The sequence below is a fragment of the Phoenix dactylifera genome, chromosome 2 (assembly GCF_009389715.1).
Source record: "Phoenix dactylifera cultivar Barhee BC4 chromosome 2, palm_55x_up_171113_PBpolish2nd_filt_p, whole genome shotgun sequence".
NCBI classification, from domain to species: domain Eukaryota; kingdom Viridiplantae; phylum Streptophyta; class Magnoliopsida; order Arecales; family Arecaceae; genus Phoenix; species Phoenix dactylifera.
This window is the reverse complement of record NC_052393.1, coordinates 18,375,054-18,396,939: the sequence shown is the minus strand read 5'-3', so window position 1 is coordinate 18,396,939 and position 21,886 is coordinate 18,375,054. Positions and strand designations below refer to the sequence as shown.

Here is a 21,886-nt window from a genome sequence, read left to right as displayed (position 1 = left end):
GCCCGCGGGCCCAGGGCCCACAGGCCCAGGCCATAGGGGATCTGCGGGCAGGTTTTGGTGCGGGCCCAGAGGCCCAGGTTCTGGCGGGCGATCAGGCTCAGTCCGACCTGGGTAGGGGGGTCCAGGTTGCGCCAGACCAGCAGGCTGATGGCGAGACGATCCCAGTCTTCTGGTTTGGCCCTCCGCCTCCGATCTCGGGTGAGCAGGAGGATGCAGCCTCAGGTAGGTACGAGGCGGGGGGCCGATCTGCTCCTTACGTGGAGGCTGAGCCACTACCGCCGGGAGGTTTTGTTTGGCCTCCGGCTGGGGATGAGCAGGGGGTGGCTGCTTCCAGTGGGAGTGGGGCCAGGGACCACCTCGTGCCGCTTTCGCAGGGGTGTCACGCCGTACCGTTGATGACAGAAGGGGGTACGGACCACACGACTGTTGTGCAGGGTATCAGGGTGGCAGTCATGCAGGTCGTATCTGTTGAGCAGCGGGAGGGCCCAGGTAGCATGCTTGAGGCTGGCCCCGCGGCTCAGGGGGAGGATGGGTCAGAGGCCGACTACGTGGACTGTGACCCATGAGGGTCCTAGCCTGGAACTATAGGGGGGCGGCCAAGCCGTCCTTCATGTCTTCCTTCAAACGGTTAGTGCAAGTTCATTGTCCGGAGATCTGCTTCATTAGCGAGACCCGGCTATCTGGTGAGGGGCTTGTGCATTTGAGACGGCGCTTGGGGAGGGACTGGGAGTCATACACATTCGATTCCCGGGGGCTGTCGGGAGGTATCCTGCTACTGTGGAGGCGAGGGGTGGCGACCTTTGATGTAGTTATGGTTGTCTCGGCACCGGATGTTGCTCCGTGGGTTTTGTGTGGGGTGTACACGAGCACGGATTATAGGATCAGAAGAGTCCTCTGGCAGGAGATCACCAGCCTTACCGCCCAGGGTGTCCCGACAGTTGTAGTTGGCGACTTTAATTGCATATTGAGTTTGGGTGACAAGAGGGGCGGGGCAGCTTTTATGGATAGAGCGGACAGGAGGGAGTTTCGCGATTTTGTGTCGCGTACTGGCCTGGTAGACTTAGGGTTCTCTGGACCTCAGTTTACTTGGTGCAATAATCAGCTCGGCAATGCTAGAGTTTCGGAGCGTCTAGATAGGGCCTTTGCGTCCCCGGACTGGATCCTCCGTTTTCCTACTTGCAGGGTTAGTCACTTACCTCGGATCGCCTCAGACCACTGCCTCTTGCTGATCCCGTTTTGAGAAGGTTTGGCTATCGTACCCCCAGTCCTGGGACATTGTCCGTGAGGCATGGCGCATCCCGGTGCGTGGAGATGCTATGTACCGGGTGTCGCGCAAACTAGAATTGGCCAAGAGGCGGCTCCGGCGGTGGAACCGTGAGGTTGTGGGTGATATCTTCCGAAGAGTAGAGGGGGTAGAGACTGCAATCTCTGAGTTGCAGCGGAAAGAAGATCTAGAAGGTGCGCTCTCGGTGGATGATATGGGCGATCTCCAGGGGCTTCTAGCGACCCACCACTCACTACTACGACAGCATGAGATCTTCTGGCGACAGAAATCTCGAGTTCAGTGGGTACGTGAGGGTGACCGCAATACTAGTTTCTTCCACCAGACTACGATTATCCGGAGGCAGCGTAGCACGATCCACTCGCTGCAGGACGGGTCTGGACATCGGGTGGAAGGTGAGCCTGCCATTCGTCAGGTCCTGCTGGATTTCTTCCATGACAGATGGACGGAGGATGAGAATTCCGGCGACAGAGACCATCCCATGAGGATGGATGCGAGGATCGAGGATACTGAGAACGCAGCCCTGGTCCGACCAGTGTCGGCACAGGAGGTTCATGAGGCAGTCTGGGCTTTGGCTCCAGACAAGGCTCCGGGTCCGGACGGGTTCCCCCCGTTCTTTTTCCGACAGTACTGGGCTATCATTCGGACAGCAGTGGTAGAGGCCATTCAGTGCTTCTTCTCTCAGAAGATGATGCCGGATGATTGGAAGGCTACCTTCATCACGCTCATTCCGAAGCGTCAGGAGGCGGCGGAGCCCGACCACTTCAGACCCATTAGTTTGTGCACAGCCTTGTATAAGGTTGTGGCCAGAATAATGGTCCGAAGGATGAAGCCCCTACTGCCTGGCATTATCAGTCAGGAGCAGGGGGCGTTTATAGCTGGCAGAAACATCTCCCATAATGTTCTGCTGGCCCAAGAGATGATGTGGGATTTGCAGCGAGCATCGAAGCGACGTAGCTTGATGGCTATTAAGCTGGATATGGAGAGAGCTTACGACATGATCAGATGGAGATTTCTTCAGCAGGCACTCGAGGCGTACGATTTCCATAGGCAGTGGATCGGCTGGATCATGGGGTGTGTCAGGGGGCCAAGGTTTTCTATCTTGGTCAACGGCACACCTTCACCTTTCTTTGAGTCCATCATGGGGCTGCGTCAGGGATGTCCTCTATCACCTTATTTGTTTATTCTTTGTGCTGACATTTTGTCTCGTGATTTGCAGAGGGTGTGTGCCCACAGGGAGCTCGAGGCCTATGTCCCCGCCCCGGGGGCTAGTCCTCTTTCCCACTTACTCTTCGCTGATGATTGCCTTCTTTTGGCCAGGGCACGGGTTTCTGATGCATGGATCCTTCGGAGGGTGGTGGCGGACTATTGCGTGGCATCAGGCCAGAGAGTTAATTTTCAAAAGTCATCAGTTCACTTTAGCCCGAGCACGGAGAGCAGAGTCAGACAGGAGATCCGAGGGATTCTGCAGATACCTGAGCAGGTAGAGACATTGACCTACCTGGGAGTTTCTATCACAGTCCGCAGACTGCGGGTGGCAGAGTGCTCCTACCTGGTGCAGCGGGTGGAGAGCAGGTTGGAGGGATGGAGAGCGGCATCCCTGTCTATGATGGGGAGACTGACCTTGATCAGATCAGTGTTGGGGTCCATGCCAGTATACCTCATGGCCAACACTGTGGTTCCAAAGATGACCTTGCTGAGGGTCGAGCGACTGCTGCAATGTTTCCTATGGGGGTCATACGGCGGAGGCCACGGGGTGCACTTGGTGGCCTGGGAGCATGTCTGTCAGCCTACCAGTGAGGGCGGTCTCAGGGTGCAGTCCCTACTGGAGCGGCGCGAGCTTTTCATTGCTCGGCATGCAGCTCGGTTCTTGCTAGAGCCACATGGGCTGTGGAGTCAGGTGATGGCGGCTAGATATGGCCGTGAGGTCTCAGAGGCGGCACGGAGAGGGCGGCGAGTCTCCTTCATGTGGCGTGAGATTGGGAGGTACTTGCCGACGGTGTCAGCAAACACCAGGTGGCTGATTGGCGATGGGCGGAGTATTGATGTGACTGCGGACCCATGGGTGGATACCGTCCCACTGAGGTGCTGGCCGACCATGATCGATGCTGAGGCAGTGGAGGGGTTGCGGGTCTTCGATCTTCTTGCCCCAGGAGAGTCAGCATGGGATGACACTAGGCTACGTCAGCTGTTCGGAGGATACCTAGCTGAGAGGATCCGATCCCTTCCGGTGCCAGGTTGTGGGGGGCCTGATGTCAGGGTTTGGGGCACCTCTTGCCGGTCCAGTGTCAGACTGGGAGACTTTGTCGATGTTATCCAGCAGGAGCATGAGCCGGGGCAGGACTACACTTGGATCTGGAGGTCTGGGCTTCACCCGAGGGCGGCACTCTTCCTATGGAACGTGGCATGGGACCGCCTTCCGACGAGAGCAGTGCTGAGCAGGCGAGGTTGGGGGATCCCAGCAGAGTGCGGGACATGCAGTGTTGAGGAGTCGGTCGACCACGTGCTCTTCCAGTGTACGTGGGTGAGGTCGGCATGGCTGTGGGCAGGGTTCCCGCAGGGGGTTTGGTGTGGGAGGCTTCAGTTTTTACAGATGATGCAGCAGTGGTTGGCCCGGTCTCGGACATGTCAGGAGGCTATTCGAGCGACCTGCACAGCACATCAGATCTGGCTGGCGAGGAATGCCCGCACCTTTGGTGAGCGCAGGGTGTCACCGAGGTTCGTTAAGGAGTTCGCGCGAGTACAGGCATTGGAGATCAGACCTTCTTTAGATGGACCTCTGATAGCTCGGGACACCTGGGTTTCCCTCTCTGCTCCGGCAGCTCCTCAGCTGGTGTTTTTCACCTGAAAACCCCCACCCTCGAGTTTCCTCAAGGTCAACTTCGACGGATCGGTCCTGGATGGAGGCACGCGAGGTGGTGCGGGTTTTGTGATACGGGACTCGCACTCCAGAGTGGTGGCAGCAGCAGGCTGTCAGTTGTTCGGTACATCGGTTTTCGGGGCAGAGCTACGAGCTGCCTGGGCGGATCTTCGATACGCGAGGCAGGTATTGCAGGCTGGCTCGATTGTTTTGGAGGGCGACTCGGCCACAATTATCAGTTGGATCCAGGAGGAGCTGAGGGGTGAGGGCTTAAACCACCCCTTGGTTCAGGATATAGGGACGATGTGTGGGGTTGGGGTGGCCATCCAGGCCAAACATGTATTCCGAGAAGCTAATGGGGCAGCCGACTGGGTGGCTGCCTTCGCGGCTCATCATTCAGGGTACACCTTTTGGGTGGGGGAGGGGGAGTTGCCACTAGCTCTCCGTGAGTTAGTTTTTTTTGACTTTATTGGGTGTATTCGCACACGTACTGTATGAGAACCCGTTTTCAGCAAAAAAAAAAATCATTTTTGAATCCTACTCTCAATATATATTGTTTTAATCTTTTTGGTAAAACAAATTACTAAAAAACACCATCGTCCATTTTATCTAAGTAAACAAATATTTGTCACATATTTAGAATATACATATATTATTATTATTAAGAATATATATATGTATAGACACACATACTTACATATATACATACTTGCATGTATAAATATACATAAATATATACATAATTATGTATGTATAGTATTTGGTAAACATGTATGGGGCATTTTAAATGTGTATATTATCCATCTTGTATTTAGATCCAAGGTTAAACTTATCCAAAAAGTTCTAATTGTGCATCCTTATGTGCAAGAATAGTCCAATCTTTGTCTTTTAAAAATCAATAATTAAGAAAAGTCAAATATTTTTTGTGCAATATTATCCATCTTGTATTTAGATCCAAGGTTAAATTTGTCCAAGAAGTTCTAATGTGTCGGCCGTTATGAGAAAGAAAAATCTATTTTTTTCTTTACAAATCAATAATTAAGTGGTTTTTTATGCAAAATTTACTTTCACCTTTTTAGTATTTTCGTTGCAAAGTTTCATAAGAGCAATAGAATATGTGTACGAGTCCAACTATCGTCATTCATAAGTTGGATCGTGTTAAAGCATATGACAGTTTGATTCAAAGATTTATATTAAAAATATTTTTTATACTATAGGGGGCCACAAAGGGGTTAGTTTCAGAATGAGCCAGCCTTTTTTTTTTTGGACCCAAATTAGACTTGAGTGATACGTGAGCTAAGACGAGTCAGGATTGGATTAGAAATTATAAAATCTAGAACTGACCTAGTTTTCAAATGAAGTTCAATTTTTGACCCCAATCCGATTAGGAATTTGTAGTCTACTCAGGTTGCATTCAGGTCATGGATAGATCCGGCCAATTTGTGGTCGTAATCTTGTAGCAGCTCAACAATCTGCTTGTTATTAATTATCAGAAAAACACAAAGGGAAAAAAAGAAAAAGATAAAACAAAAGATAAACTTGTTCAGCAAATAACGAAAGATGGATTTATGTTGTACTTATCATTGATCAAGCCCACCTAGGCCGGTTATTATTTTCATTTTTTGTCCAATCGGAAGGTTTTGTGTTTATTTTTATTTTTTATTTTTTGGATAGAGGGAAAGCTTGCTGTTGCTTTTATTCCCATAGACAAGATGGTATCAGATTTCTTTAAACTGTTTACTCCATTAGTCGGATTTATCAAACAACATCCTGTATTTTTAGGTATTATTTTGGTTGCAAAGTTTCCATCTCGGCTCGAATTTGTATCGTACCATATATCCTTGTTCATTAGTCTGTTGGAGTTAAAACATGGATCATTTTAAATCATAGTCAGGGGGTCAGATGGAGCAATCTAATTGCCTCTAAATGGATTTACAAATTTATGAATTATATTTATTTACATATTGCAGCAGTTTAACATTCAGTGTATTTGGCAAAATAATAAATATCAAATTTTTGTACCCACCCTTGGTTCGACCCCATCTAGCATGGTTCTTCCTAAAATAAATTATAATTTTACTGGGATGCAATTTTTTGTTTTTGTCCAGATTATCATGATTTGGACTGCTTGGTTAGATGGACTTCAGCACTTGCTTTATTTGGAGCAAGAACAAAGTGTGGATAAACCGAGACACGGGTTGGACGGTCCACGTTGCGCGGAGGTGCGGAGCCCGAGCCCGCCCCATCCCCATCTCCATCTCCGTCTCCGTCTCCGTCGGAGAGAAGAACGAGTAGCCAAGCTCGGTTCCGACGGTTCGTCATCGGAGAGAAGAATGAAGGAAAGAAAGAAAGAAAAGAAGAAGAAGAAGAAAGGAGGAAAGAAAGAAAGAAAGAAAGAAAAAAGAGAGAAGAATGGACTCACCTTGTCGCATGCGGGAGCCGCCGGCTTCGGCCGCGAGCATCGCCGGCACGGGCGTCGGCCGCAGGCACTGCCGAGGACGCCACGGGCCCCGCCGCGGGCTCCGCCGGCCGTGGCCCGACCCTCCCGTGCAAGGGATTCCCCTTCTCTGTGATCTGTCGCAGACGCAGTCTCGCCGGTGGAGCTGTGGAGGAGTCGGCAAAGAGAGGAAAAGGGAGGGGGAGAAATGGAGAAGAAAGAGGGGGAGGGGCCTCGGGTGTGATTTCTTTCCCAGCAGCGGAAGGAGGCGGCGAGGCATCGGCGGCGGAGGAGGAAGGCGAGAGGGGAGGGGAGGGGAGGGACACCTGGTGCGCCGGTGCGGGAAGCTTCTGGAGAAAATGAGAAGAAATGGGAAAGAAAAAAAAAGAAAGAGGAGGTGGAGGGAAGGGGTAACGGATTGGGTTTGGGTTAACGGGCTGAGTCCGAACCCAAACCAATCCAATTCGATTTAAAGAAATTAAATGGATTTAGGTTAGCTCGGATTGGGTCTGATTTAAATCCAATTGTGTTCAATCAGATTGGGATTTAAATTGATTAAGCCAAATAAAATTTAATTGGGTTGAGTCCAAAGTTAATTGGGACCTAATTAAATTGTTAATTGGACTGAGCCCTCTTTTGGGCTCGTGAGCTGCTCGAGCTCGAGCTCGGGCTCGGGCTTGGATTTAAACGGGCCTCATTTTGGGCTCGGGCTCGGGCTCGTTTGATTAACGAGCAGAGCTCGAGCCGGGCTTTTACCGAGCCGGGCCCGAGCAGCTCGACCCGTTGACAGCCCTAGCACCAGCTTCTTTGGGCCCGCCGACGTCCACCTACGGATGCGGCTTGCCACCTTCCAAGTGCCACTTGTTCTGCAGACGCCAGGTGGGAGTGTGGGACGCGTGGACCCTGACTCCTGAACGAACCCACTTGTTCACCAGACGCCACTCCCATCCGCGTCTCTCGCTGATTGGAGCTCCCCAGATGGGGCCGCCTCAGGCCCGTTTGGCAGAACTGTTGGTAGTACAGCTATGGCCGGCCCCGCCTAAGACCCCGTTTAAATATTAAATCTTCAACTCAATAGACAAGAATGCTTAAAGAATCTAAATTTGTCAGCCTACTTAAAAAATAAATCAATATAGAATACAAATACTAAATTCTATTAGCATCTGGAGAAGTAACACATTCACTTGAATATAGAAAATTTTGGCAAAATCAAGCTCAGCAAAAGGCACATTTGTTCACACATCCTTGAAGAATGACCCTTACAGATATTAAAAGATGCTTTTCAAGTACAAAAATCATGAATCCACAAAATTTGCACATTGGTGATAACATAAACTTGCATGTTTGTGGGATATTGGTTGCACTTCAATTGAATACCCATAATTCTATTGTTGTTTTGAACATTCAACTGGGATAGAACTGGATCCCAACCACATCCTATGGAAGAACAAGAAGATGCAGATGAATGTGAGCCAAAAGAAGAAAGCTAGAAAAATGAAGGTTATTAATATTTGACCTTCCACCTTTTACCAAATTCATGATTGTACAATATTTGTACATACTGTCGAGTAGATAGAACTAATATGTTCATCAACCTAAAACATTGAATTTAAATAAGCAAACTAGAATAAAGATACTGCACCCTATTATCATTAGTAACAAATTGCAATATAAGCATGTTCATTATTAACATGAAACCATTTGGCAAAACCAATGTCAACCAAAGGCACATCTTCATACACATCGCTCAAGAATGACCTGAACAGATATTGGCAGAATTTCTCGAGCACAAGGACCACAATTTCACAAGATGCAAACACTGGAATAACATAACCTACAGGTTTGCAAGATATTGGTTGTGCCACAACAGGATCCCCTAGATTGAGATGTTGCTTTGAGGATTCAGTCGAGAAAGAACTAGATCCAACTACATCCTGTGGAACAACAGAAACATGCAGATGAGAGTGAGTAAAAAAATAAAAATAAAAATAAAGAGAACAAGTGAGCTAGAAAATTGAAGGATCTTAAATCTTTGACCTTCCATAGTTTGCCAAATATATGGAACTACGATTTGTACGAAACTGTGAAGTAGATAAAAGGTCAATCTTAGAAATCAGGTAGAGGAATTACCGTGCAAAAAAGAGGAAAGAGCACAATTCCATGCCATTATGGGCTCCATTAAACATACGCTCTCCAATCACCGTATTCCTTTGAAATAGGCATGTTCTTCTTATGATGTTGCCATGTGAAGAAAAAGAGGTCCAATATTGAAATATACATAACTAGCAATTTCAATAATGAAATGGTTCAAAATCATCTAACACAAGTTACTAAACTTCAGATAAGCATCAAAATTGATCGGACATAAGGATTATCAAAATGATATTTTTGACACTAATTATGTTCGAGTGTTTTACCTGGAAACAACAAGGCACAAGATTGCCGAACAAATCTTCTTACATCATCTGCATCAATGGAGTACAAAGCATTTTTAAGCCCGCAAGAAGCAAGATATTCCTCTGTTTCTTTATGCAAAGTGTAACCCTTAAATACACTGACAGCAGGATCACAAACCTATTGGGGGGAAAATGATTAAATTAACGAACCACCAAAGCAAGAATCACCTTCTTTGCAAGATAGACAATAAAAAAAAGAGCAGCTCGGTGCATGAGGCTCCTGCCATCGCATGGTCTGGGGGGGTAAGATATATGTAGCCCTACCCCCACATATGGAGAGACTATTCCGTATTTCAAATCTATGACCTCTAGATCACAATGGAACAATCTTACCATTGTGCCAAAGCTCGCCTCTCCAGGCAAGATGGACAATAGCTGTTTAATAATTTATAAAAGTTTAACTCAAATGATTGACAATAACCTTTTATAAATTTAATAACTTGAACATAATTTTGAAGTCGGCATTTGAAAACCATTAGACCAAATTCCTAGAGTAGTGAATCCTGAACATCAAGAAAATTTATCATGGAAATCTCTACAAGGTCATCCTACATCCTCAAGTGCTTGATTTAAAAAATTATCGTGGGGCTATAATTTCTATAAAAATGGCGCCTTAAATCTTTCTAGAAAGATTTAGATGAATTTCCTAATTTGTAGGGATTGCATGGTGCATGAAATAGGGTGGTCTGCGGCTGAACTTTGGACGCATGAATTCCTATCTTTAGGAATCCAAAATATACGAAATTTGGATATGTTTATCTCCTCTTAGCTTTCAAACCACTAGAATTTTTTGAGAATTTTATCTGCCAAATTAGTTGGCTAAATTAGGTGTGATACATGGGGGGATCTTTTGGCTATAAAAGACCCCCATGCCTTGGGTTCAAGATATACCATATTTAGAGGTTTCAAAAAAATCTGAAAAAATTTTCTGAGGGCCTCCATCCCTTCTTCTCCTTCTTCCTTACGTCCATCCTCCATCTCCTTGAAGAACAATCAAAGGTTGAGTGTTTAGAAGGAGAAAGCTTCAGCCATTGCTGCGTTCCTGCGCGAGCTAGCACTCCCGCGGAAGACGATCTACCTAGGGCTTCGCGTGTACTTCTCATAGAGGCCATTCGTGTGCGTGGCTGCAAAGTCAAGGATCAGATCCATAAGTTTCTTCCATCATAAAAGGTATTAATCCCACATCAATATTTTATTTTGGAGTCAGAGTCTAGGTCTGATTCCTCGAGGTTTTACCCTCCTTTGGGGCTCCTCACGGAGTTATCTCCAGAATCCATTCGATGGATATTCGGAGATTAATCGGAATAGAGTTCTTAAGTTTCAGATCTGATAGTTAATCATGCATGAAAGTTTTAGCATAATTGTTTAAACGATTCCGGCATAATCCTATGTGTTCTTAAGGTGCTGATTTCTAGATTTGATCTTGTAAGCATATATGAATTAAATTGTTTGATTCGATTTTTCCGCTGCATTTTAAAACTTAAAAAGAACTACGTATGGCTTGATCCCCCTTATGAAGGGGTACGTAGGCAACCCGATCAGGTTCAGCCATGGTTTTAAAAAAAAAAAAAAATCAGCATGCTTAATACCGAAGAACCTAGGATTCACTTTCACGTGCCCCATCCGCCCACAGCGGGGACAGAGGACCGGGATGTTTTTGAAGACGAAGGGCTGCCACCGCACCTTCGTCTTCCCCTATATCATGACTCCCGGCCGTAGCGGTTCAGTGGTATCAATCGCCACTTTAACTCGGGCGAAACCCATCGTCGCCTGCTGCTCGGTGACCCCATCCACCGCCAATGGCTGGCCCGCCCGAGCCGCAATATGAAGAATGGTCGAAGTCGACCAGTACTCCGGCGGCAGTCGCGGCAACCGGAGCCACACCATCGCCCTTTTCACCGTGTCGTCCCCGGGCTCGAAATCCGGAACCCACGGGCTCATGGCAAGGAGTTGCCCTACCACCACACAAGGCCCCTCACTGAGAGCCCGATCCCGGTCCTCCGTCGACCGGAATCTCAGAGCAAGGTAGTCATCCGCAAGCGGGACGGCCACCACATCTTTAAGTTTTGCGCGGGCGGCCACATCCTTGGCCACCCATTCCGCCGGAATCCGGCGGCCAAAACTGCGGGTAATCATCGCCCGACCCTCCTACACCTGTCGAGCCGCCTCTATCGGCTCCTCCGGAGGCCGCAAGACGTCCGGGAAGCGGCGGCTCAGGCGTTCCACTTCCTCAGCCGTGGGCCAGTGGATAACCCACGGCCCTGGCTTCGACCAGGCCGCAGGGCGCACCCCACGACCAGATGGCTTACCGTAGCCTCTCGCTTCCTCCATCGCCGTCGGCTGCTTCCCTTTTTGGTCCAAGGAGGAACGAGTTTACCAGTTGCCCCCCTTCCGGCTGGGCCAGCCGCAAAGATCTACTCTCTCGGCCAGAAACTTTGATAGCAGGCTACAGCAGGCCCGGTCCCCCCAAGCGCCGCCGGTTTCCCTCAAGGTTTCCTCCCCGGAGACAGGCTCCACTGCCGCTCGCCCACTTGTTGTCTTCCCTGACTCCCCGATCTAACCGAGGAAATCGAAGACTCTCAATGGGATTCCAATCACCGTTCTCGCAGCCCCAGCCGTCGTGTGCGCCACGCCGACTAGCCGGAGCACCAACTTCTCCGGCCGAGTGCCTCACGAACACCGTCGTTTAGCTAACCGTTGGGCTCTCTCTTTAAAACGCCAGAGTTTCTCTCTCTTCAGCTTTCTTTTTTGCGCTCACGCCACACCACCTTAGCTGAAAAATGAGTAATAAACGTTATGTTGAGAGTGGGATTTGAACCCACGCCCTTTCGAACCAGAACCTTAATCTGGCGCCTCGGCCATCTCAACCAGTTACATTAGGTTTATTGTTTTTAATTATTAAGAATCAAATTACCCGAGCTCAACCTCCCCATTGAATTCTTACCTGGACCAAATTAAAAAGTTTCTAATCCACAAGCTGGGCCTCGATCTGAGCCATTTACCTTAAGAATATGCTAATAGGCTTCGCTTGGTCCTATTATTAGTTCTATATGCTGCTATCTGATAAATATTTCAATCATATACTTCCAAATCAAAATCAGAAATAATTTGCTAAAATTAAAAATAATGTATAAAACTACATAATTCTAACAATTCTAGTAGCACAGTAGCATGTTTCACGCCATTCATCAATCCCATCTTCCAGAAGGGGCATGCAAATTTGATAGAGATACATAATTTGATGGATTCTCTGGTTCTGACTGAAGAAGGAACCTGGAAGCCAGATCTTGCATTTCCTGGTTTTTATGAATCACAGAAGCACCAAAAAGAGCTCCCCAAACACTAGATAAAGAGGGTGCAACTGGCATTGAATTTATAAAATCCACAGCTTGATTCAGCTATCACGGTGTCGGACCCGAACACGAGGCAGATAGCGAGGGAATGGATGCCTCTGCCGGTGCCGGAGTCGACAAGCTCGGCGGAGGCCTTGGCCAGGATGGCGAGGGTGAAATGATCAGGAGATTGGTGAGTGCGCATGCGGCGGAAGATGGCGAGGGGCTCGATGAAGAGGCCGGCGCGGGAGTAGGCGGCGAGGAGGGCGTTCCTGAGGAAGATGTTGGACGGGGCGCCGGTGGCCGCGGCGGAGTCGAAGACGAGGCGAGAGAGGGAGGGGAAGCCGAGGCGGGAGTAGGCGGAGATGAGAGCGGACGAGAGGACGGGGTGGCGGTGGAGGCCAATGGGGAAGGCGCGGGCGTGGGCTCGCTGGGCAAGCCGGAGGGCGCCGGCGCCGGCGGCGAGACGGAGGAGGCCGGAGAGGGACCGGACGGCGGCCGAGGGGGAAGGGGAGAACATCGGGAGAGAGGGAGAGGAGATTGGGTAGGGGCTAAGGTTCCGATAACGGCGTTATTCCAATATAACGGCCTCCATTGCCGCCGACTGTTATATCGGTAATCTGAGCCGTTATTTGCCCGATTACAAAAGGGTGATTTCAATTTTTTATATTAAAATACGAGTGTTATAACAGCCGTTACAGCGTTTGTTTTTCCTGGTGCGCAAACCCTTTTAGAGAGAAAATTGTACAAAAAATTGTTTTATTTAGAATAAAAATAGAAATAACAGCAGGTTATAATACGTAGCCTTTGCTGACTCTGATACCAATTGTCGCAGATGAAAGAATGGAGAGGAAGCCGGCTAAGGGGAAGATGGCTTGATAAGGAAAGGATACCCTAGAGTTTATATGTAATACAGATAGCGAAATATTGGCTCTATGACCAACATGTAGACTTATAGCAGGCCATTATAACATTATAATCGTCATCATCCTTTTACTTCCCTGTTGTTAGCGTGTGGTTCCAAATTTTTATTGTTAAATAACAAACATTAGGATATCCGATGTAACATTATTATTATTATTATTATTATTATTTATGCAGGTGCACAAACTCTTTTAAAGAGAAAATTGCAATTTAGAATCAAAATAGAAATAACAATCATACCGTACAATGGATTGTTATAAGAGTCATCTTTTAGATATATTATTTTAAAATAAAATTTTTTAATTTGTATCTAAAGACTAAAAGTCAAAAATTGTAGCAAATTGTAAGCAATCTATTCTTGTTAGAAGGTTTAAGATGATTTGTAATCTTACAGCAGCCTGTAACAGGTTTGGGCCCCCTTTGTTATATTATATGCATTATAACAAAGAAAAAGATAATGACTGCAATAGCAGATTATTCAGCGTAAGAATAGCTTGTTATAAAATGGATGGAAGGTAGATAACCAAAATGGTAAAGCTTGAAATGTAACTAACCTTTTCAAATAATTTGAGAGGTCCAAATAGAATTGCTTGCTGAATGAGAATTCGTAAAGCTTTCAAATAATTGAAAGAAGGTTTGACTGATTATGATTATGGTTGCGTGAGAACAAAGTGAAAATTTAGTAAACAAATTGACTATGAATTTCATAAACCAGCTAGATGCATTGTTATCAGACAGATTTCTATGTTATCAATATTGTCTTCAGTTTTATCATGCCATAAATTATGAATGAACCTACATAACACATAATTTGGATCAGAGTTACAGAATCATCTTGAAAAAATAGGATGGAAGGCTTATGCAATGCCTGTAAAGTCAGGAGCTTAAAAACAAAGTAAATCTTTATACAAGTAGGACAAAGCAAACTAAATCTTTCTGAAGTCACCCTTTATGATTCGTGAGGCCCAAGATTTTCTCAAGCATCGCAGAGAAAAATAGGTTCCATATAGCACATTCAACTTTTCAGACATCAAAACTCAAGAATCATATATAACAGGGTTTTAAGCAGACATATATGACGCGTATGAGAAAGATGATGGACAACTCATTTCTTCAGCCACCTTAGTTGCCAAACTCATTCGTACCACATGTTTGTTACTTCATTAAACAGTCAAGCCGACAGGTGCACCACATATGGAAGCCTCAGGCTAAAATTGATTGCAGGGGAGTTATACTCCATGATATACAGAAAATCAAATTCTATTATGTACACTTTCATTTTTTAATGTAAAAAAGAAATTGTCTGAAACCAGGTTTGAACCAGTATATTGTATAATCAATATGGCATAACAAGAAGACTAAACAGTCTATGTCACACAATATAAGACATTGATTCCATCTCGAGTGCACTAATGCAGCTGTTGAATCTGCATATGAAACCCCAAGAATGCCAGGTTGTTGCTTTCTAAATAACACAAGAAAAAATATATATATGGGACCTATGACAAATGAATTACAATTAGCAAAAATTCAGAAGAAATTGTTGTCCCCAGCTGTTTGTTTGCTAACTCCCTTGTTCAAATTTTTATGGTCTTCAACAGGCATCCTTCATAAAAATGGCCATCATGATGATTAGTTAATTATGGCTAAATACCCATAAGACCTCAGAAATCCATGTTGTTGACGGCAGCACGGTCACGAACTGACACAATTCTCCCAAGCACCAAACCTAGAGCTGAAGCTACCGCCTCCGGTTTGCTGAGCGTACTCATCAATAACTTTGTGTGCACAGGCATCCCATGTCTTTATGATTTCTCTACGCAAAAGGGGCTGTCGAAGGTCACGGAGGGACATTCTGAACCTTGACCATGCCTTGACAGAAAGATCTCCGAACTCCTTGCTATAGGAACACATGATTGAATAAGAAAAATTGCAGGTCAGATATAGAAGGGAGTGGTGAACTCAAACCCCCTAAGCATGAAAATCACAACAATTTCATCTCACCTCAGTTCACTTGGTAACATGTCTAGAAGTATGGGGGATGATTTTGGATAATTGGTAGGAATGAGAATCCTCAGAGGCACAATTGGAGACTGCATAAACAAAATGTTGAATCAATACTAGATAGATCAATGAGGAGTTCATATATGTACCTCTGCCTTTTGGCTATTTAGGGCTCACCATCTGATCTGAAGCGAACTGTGATTTCAAGTTCGGACAAAGAAACACAGCATTAAAACAACATTTGATAACTGTCCCTTCTCCCCCAGCTGCAGCAGCAACCATATCAGCATCTTCACTTGCAGTTATCACCATACCAATCAATTTTTGATTTATCTCGTTGATCTTTTCCAGTAGAGCATGGTTGACCTGCATCGAGGAGATCTTAATAGACAGTAAGAATACCAAAAACTAAGTAGCATGATGATATTAGATGATAGACAATGTGCAACTATTCTTTCAAGGCTTATAAAAATTTATGTGCACATGTAATTTTAATTTACATCATCTTAAGCCTTGGAACTAGTTCCAGATGCTCGTCTAATATATTTCCATTGCAATTTAATAATGAGAAAAGAAAAGAACGAGTATACAATAATAAAATATCAGTTCACATAGACATGCCTCACCTCTGGAAACCAACTACATAATGCATCTGTCAATGTACTAAAAATAATTTTAAAAAAATCTGCATTTTCTTTCGAAGCTGTAATTTTGTGCTTAACATAAGGTCATCTCCACAGAATTACATCTTTGGAGGATTTGATTATGTTGTTTGGAAATGTACTATTCAAAAAATTAAACCTCATATGGCAGTTTCTGGACTATTTGTTACAAGCCCACCTTATTATCTTGATTAAGCATGATCTATCATAAATTATTTCTGGAACAGTTCAATCATTATCTAATTGATATCCAAGAAATAAATGTTGTTTTAATTTGTCAAAAATGGAAAATTTCTTGAGTAAGGGTTGTTTTACTCAAACATTAACAATAATCATCCAGCTTTGTCACAATATATGGCATTGGCTTTATGGATTGTAATTAGCTCAAACAGTTTTGACATAGTTTTTACTTTTCCAGGGCCATCCATAGTATTAGTTCAAGCTTTTCCAAATCCTTCTTCACAATCACCATCTACGTGACCTTATGTCTTCTCTTCTATGCTTCTACATCTTTTAAAACATATTAGAACCTATCTTTGCTGGTGCCCCATTAGGTCCTCACTGAATATTGCTCATACCGAATTTGATGATTCTCCCATCATTTCCATAATTTCAGCAACTCCAATGGAATTTCACCCTCGATCTTTCTTTTTTCAATAAAAAAACATAAATCCATGTCAAAATTCTCATTTCTGCTAGACCCACCTCTTTTCGTTGGTTCTTTTTTGCTTGCCTATTATTTAGGTAAATTCATGAAACCCCCGAGTCGTTCTATAGATTATCAGCAATACCTTATTTATCACATAAAACCCCAAAGGCACCTCTACGCTTCATCCAACTAGCTCTAGTTCTATTACATATATCTTCATCTATCTCTCCTTATTCTGTATAATAAGTCCAAGCTAACAAAAACCACCACTCTGAAGCATAATTGACATTTATCCTTGGGGAAAACGGCTTAATTGTACACAAGAATTTATAATTTAGACATAAAAGCTGAACACTGCAGACTTAAAGGTAACATACATTAATAATAGAAAACATTTAGTGATGCTACACAAGAAAACGAATTGGATTATACCATACCTCAACTTTTTGTCTCTTGAAATTGGATGTTGAAGTTGATTCAAGTTCAGATTGTTGGAAACTATCACTCATGCTGCCAGCTGATGGCATAACATTCAAGGGCCTGGCAGTTATATCACGCTTCAATTTTTTTGTCATATTATTTCCATCCTGTGACATGAGTTCCTGAGCTTCCAAATGGAACTTTGTTGAGGCAACTAAATCTTCAAGATGCTGATATGGTTGCTGCTGCAGCTGCAGCTGGTATGGTGATTGGTATGGTGATAACTGCAAGTGAAGATGCTGATATGGTTGCTGCTGCAGCTGGGGGAGAAGGGACAGTTATCAAATGTTGTTTTAATGTTGTGTTTCTTTGTCCGAACTTGAAATCACAGTTCGCTTCAGATCAGATGGTGAGCCCTAAATAGCCAAAAGGCAGAGGTACATATATCATATATGAACTCCTCATTGATCTATCTAGTATTGATTCAACATTTTGTTTATGCAGTCTCCAATTGTGCCTCTGAGGATTCTCATTCCTACCAATTATCCAAAATCATCCCCCATACTTCTAGACATGTTACCAAGTGAACTGAGGTGAGATGAAATTGTTGTGATTTTCATGCTTAGGGGGTTTGAGTTCACCACTCCCTTCTATATCTGACCTGCATTTTTTCTTATTCAATCATGTGTTCCTATAGCAAGGAGTTCGGAGATCTTTCTGTCAAGGCATGGTCAAGGTTCAGAATGTCCCTCCGTGACCTTCCACAGCCCCTTTCACTTAGAGAAATCGTAAAGACATGGGATGCCTGTGCACACAAAGTTATTGATGAGTACGCTCAGCAAACCGGAGGCGGTAGCTTCAGCTCTAGGTTTGGTGCTTGGGAGAATTGTGTCAGTTCGTGACCGTGCTGCTGTCAACAACATGGATTTCTGAGGTCTTATGGGTATTTAGCCATAATTTACTTATCATCATGATGGCCATTTTTATGAAGGATGCCTGTTGAAGACCATAAAAATTTTAACAAGGGAGTTAGCAAACAAACAGCTGGGGACAACATTTTCTTCTGAATTTTTGCTAATTGTAATTCATTTTTCATAGGTCCCATATATATATTTTTTCTTGTGTTATTTAGAAAGCAACAACCTGGCATTCTTGGGTTTCATATGCAGATTCAACAGCTGCATTAGTGCACTCGAGATGGAATCAATGTCTTATATTGTGTAACATAGACTGTATAGTCTTCTTGTTATGCCATATTGATTATACAATATGTTGCCCAAGGTGACAATCCAAGAGGGGGGGGGGTGAATTGATTTCTTCTCAATTTTGGTGTTTTAAAAAGCTTTCTTAATTAAGTGCGGTGGTTGCTTTTTTAGATTATTTGAATGAGTTAAACTAGAACAAAGATGGAAGATAATGCAAGAATAAATGTAAACACAAGCACAACACAAACACAACAATATATAGTGGTTCGGTGCTCTCCTTAGCACCTACATCCACTCCCCAAGCGACCCCTTGGGAATTCACTATAATCTCGCGGATTACAGTTGGATTGTTTTCCGGGCTCACAATCCAAAAACCTTTATTGGTTTTACGGGCTCACCAACGAACCTATACACTTTGGTTTTCCGGGTTCACCAAAAACCTTTGTTGGTTTTGCGGGCTCATCAACGAACCTTTACACTTTGGTTTTCCGGGTTCACCAAAAACCTTTGTTGGTTTTACGGGTTCACCAACAAACCTTTACAAATAGTTCGACAAACAAAAAGAAAGATTCAAACTCCTAAATGAGCAAATGAAACAATATTAACTACAAAGAAGAGTTAGAAAGTATTTATCGCTTTGAAGTGGCTTTGCTCTTCTTTGTCAAGGATGCTTTACTCTTCAAGAAAGGATGGAGCTCTTGATGACTCTTTGAATCTGCTCAACCCCTTTCTTTGATTCTTGAATGAAGCACTTGAATGAAGAAGATTAGGGCACTTTTGTTTTCTTGTGTACTCTTTGATATCTCTTTCAAAAGTTGTTCTATCTGATGAATAGTGCCCCTTTAAATAGCTTCCCACATCCTTTGGACAAGCCCCAATGGTTAGATTTGAAAAACTAGCCGTTACTGACCTTGGAAAGGACAAAAAGTACATCTGCAGAACTAGCCGTTATGCTTCAGCCCGTGTTTGGGTCGGCTCAATCTGTCCTTGGGTCGACCCAACTTTCACTTGGGTCGACTCAAACATTCCTTGGGTCGACCCTCTCAGAAAACACAGAAACTGGAATTTCAGCCTTCCTCCCCATAGGTCGACCCAACCATTCTTTGGGTCGACTCAAAGTTCACTTGGGTCGACTCAACTTCTTCTTGGGTCGACCCTCTCAGTAATTCCAGAGAACCATTTTCTGTCTGCCTTTCTGTCTTGCCTTTGGGTCGACCCTCTCAGGGTTTGGGTCGACTCAAGCTTGGGTCGACTCAACCACTGTTTGGGTCGACCCTCTCAGTAAATCCAGAGAACATATTTCTTTCATGTTTTGAGGTTCTTGAAGTTTGGGTCGACTCATACTTACCTTGGGTCGACCCAACTCACTGTTCATCTGTGCCAATTTTGCAGAAGTATGCCAAATGACTTCTTGATGTGCCGGGGTCGACCCAATCAACCTTTGGGTCGACTCAATCTACACTTTGCTGCATCTCAAGGTTAGATTCATTCAAATGAACAAAGACATGTATCTATATCAATTCATACAAATATACTGAGAGTAATGAACTTATAAATGAAGTATCAATTTAACTTATAATATACTCTAGATAATTGCTTGTTAATCATCAAAATAACACTATTATCCTCAATCTCCCCCTTTTTGATGATTACAAAATAAAGAGTATAAGCCTATTGATACTTGTCTTTAAAAACAGTTTATAAAAGGGTTTAAATTGCTGAATTTCAGCTTTTCATATATAAGAGTGAAATCTCCCCCTATATTATTTAAATGTTGCCAATTTGACTCTTTGAATTGCTCCCCCTTTCATTTATAATTCATTAGCGATGAAACTTCAAAAATTTGAGATAAAATATGAGTTTCAGGTTATGTATCGGGGTGCGAGAGGTGCGTGCCAAATTCTGAATTTATATGTGCCAAATTCTGAAATTTGATAGAAATTTTTGATTTAATCAATTTCATTGTTACAAATTGCTCCTCCTTAGATGTATAAGCTTTCTTATATGATTTTTAATTTGTTTGCCCAATTATTTCTCTTTTCTTGCATAAATTCTTATTTCTTTTTCTCTATTTCTCCTTTCTTTAACTTTCTTTACTTTTGCTCTTATTATTCTTTCTTTACTTACTCTAAAGATATCTTTACTTCTCCCCTTTTTGTTGCTTTATCTAATCTACACAAAATCTTTACTTCTCACCTAAGATCTTTACTTCTCCTCAAATAAATACTCTTTCTTTACTTCCTAAAATAAATAAATACTCTTTCTTTACTTCTCCCCCTTTTTGTTATCATCAAAAAGATACATGGAAAAGATGCAATAAACAACAAACTTCAAACTTCATTGATCAAAATAGGAATATTTTCATACATTCATGTCCAAAAATAAAAAAACAGATACAATGTTCCTTAATCAAGATTTAAGATACATGATAAAAGCAAGATACATATGAGAACTAGATATCTAGCTTAGGCTCTAAACATAGATGCTAAGATCAGCCTAGGGAGACTCTAACGGCTGGGATCTAGTCCTCATCCTCCTAGTGTACGTGGCGGGGGGAGGTCGAGCCTGGTGAGACTGTGGCTGGCGTGGAGCACGACGAGCTGGATGACTCTGTGCCGAAATCTCTGACTCAGCAGCCTGTGGCACAGATGGTCCATGGGTCTCTCTCTCTCTCCGGAGTGCTCCTATCTGCTGCCTCAGATCACTGATCTTAGCAGACATGACATCCAATCGGGCGTCCAAGCGGCTCGTCAGCCCGTCAGTGATAGTCCTCGCCTGAGCTGACATGAGCTCAGTCATCCTGCTCCAGAACTCATCCGTATCTGTCGGAGGAACGGATGACGATGGTCCAGCCTCTGAGGGTGCAGTAGGATGATCCATATGCTCCTCATCCTCATCCTCTGGTGCATCTCCCTCTGGTGCCTCACCCTGAATGCCTGCTCCAGTGTGAATCCACTGCCCGTTCACTTTCTCATATCCCATGCGTATAAGTGTCCGTGCAGTGTATGTATCAGTATGATGTAGACTCTTGGATGCCTCCTCCTCAAGAGCTAAACCGTGCTGTCTAAAAATCAAGGTGAGTATCATACCATAAGGTAGTGATACCCTGTTGCTGCACATCACCTTCCTCATCTGTCTCAGTATCATGGCCGGAAGATTTAGGGGAATCCCCTGAATCATACACTCCATCACTGCTAGATCTCGCTCTGTGATGAGATCGAATCTCCCGGTCTTTGGAAATAAAATCCTATTTATCATATTGAGCAGTAATCTCATTTCAGCGAAAAGAGAACTGCTATTACCTTCGTGGAAAAGTCGAAGTTCTCATTTTCCATGATCAACTGTAGAGCTCTCATTTTGTTTTCTGGCTTTTCCGGAGTGGCTCCTATGCAGGGTAGATGAAGTAGCTCACTCAAGCTCTCCTCGGAAACTCGAATTCGAACCCCTCGAACTTCCGAAACAAGCCCTCCCATACCAGTTTTGAGGAAGGCATAGAACTCCTGAACCAATCCGGGGTAGATCACCACATCTAGGGAGCAAAGATACTCCCAACCTTGCCTTTGGATCCATTCCCACAACCGAAACCCTTCTTGATTGAAGAACTCGGAATGGATCCTTCTGCCCGTAGTAACCGGCCTCCCCGCAAATCTTGCAA

General features: G+C 44.3%; 2 protein-coding genes and 1 long non-coding RNA gene across 3 annotated transcripts; 2 read left to right on the top strand and 1 right to left on the bottom strand.

Moving 5' to 3' along the window:
* Nucleotides 1–562: 562 nt before the first annotated feature.
* Nucleotides 563–1,240, top strand: LOC120109991. The gene has a single exon (XM_039123944.1). It carries the CDS (start codon nt 563–565, stop codon nt 1,238–1,240), a length of 678 nt encoding a protein of 225 aa, XP_038979872.1.
* Nucleotides 1,241–14,986: 13,746 nt separating this feature from the next.
* LOC103701347 (mediator of RNA polymerase II transcription subunit 15a-like) lies at nt 14,987–17,244 on the bottom strand. The gene is made up of 4 exons (XM_008783376.3): nt 17,044–17,244; nt 15,473–15,661; nt 15,296–15,384; nt 14,987–15,191 (listed from the first exon to the last, which is right to left on the bottom strand). Exons 1-4 carry the CDS (start codon nt 17,200–17,202, stop codon nt 14,987–14,989), a joined length of 642 nt encoding a protein of 213 aa, XP_008781598.2. The 5' UTR covers nt 17,203–17,244.
* Nucleotides 17,245–17,386: 142 nt separating this feature from the next.
* Nucleotides 17,387–17,800, top strand: LOC120109907. The gene is made up of 3 exons (XR_005510675.1): nt 17,387–17,435; nt 17,531–17,619; nt 17,724–17,800. It is a non-coding gene; the product is annotated as an uncharacterized LOC120109907 (long non-coding RNA).
* Nucleotides 17,801–21,886: the final 4,086 nt, after the last annotated feature.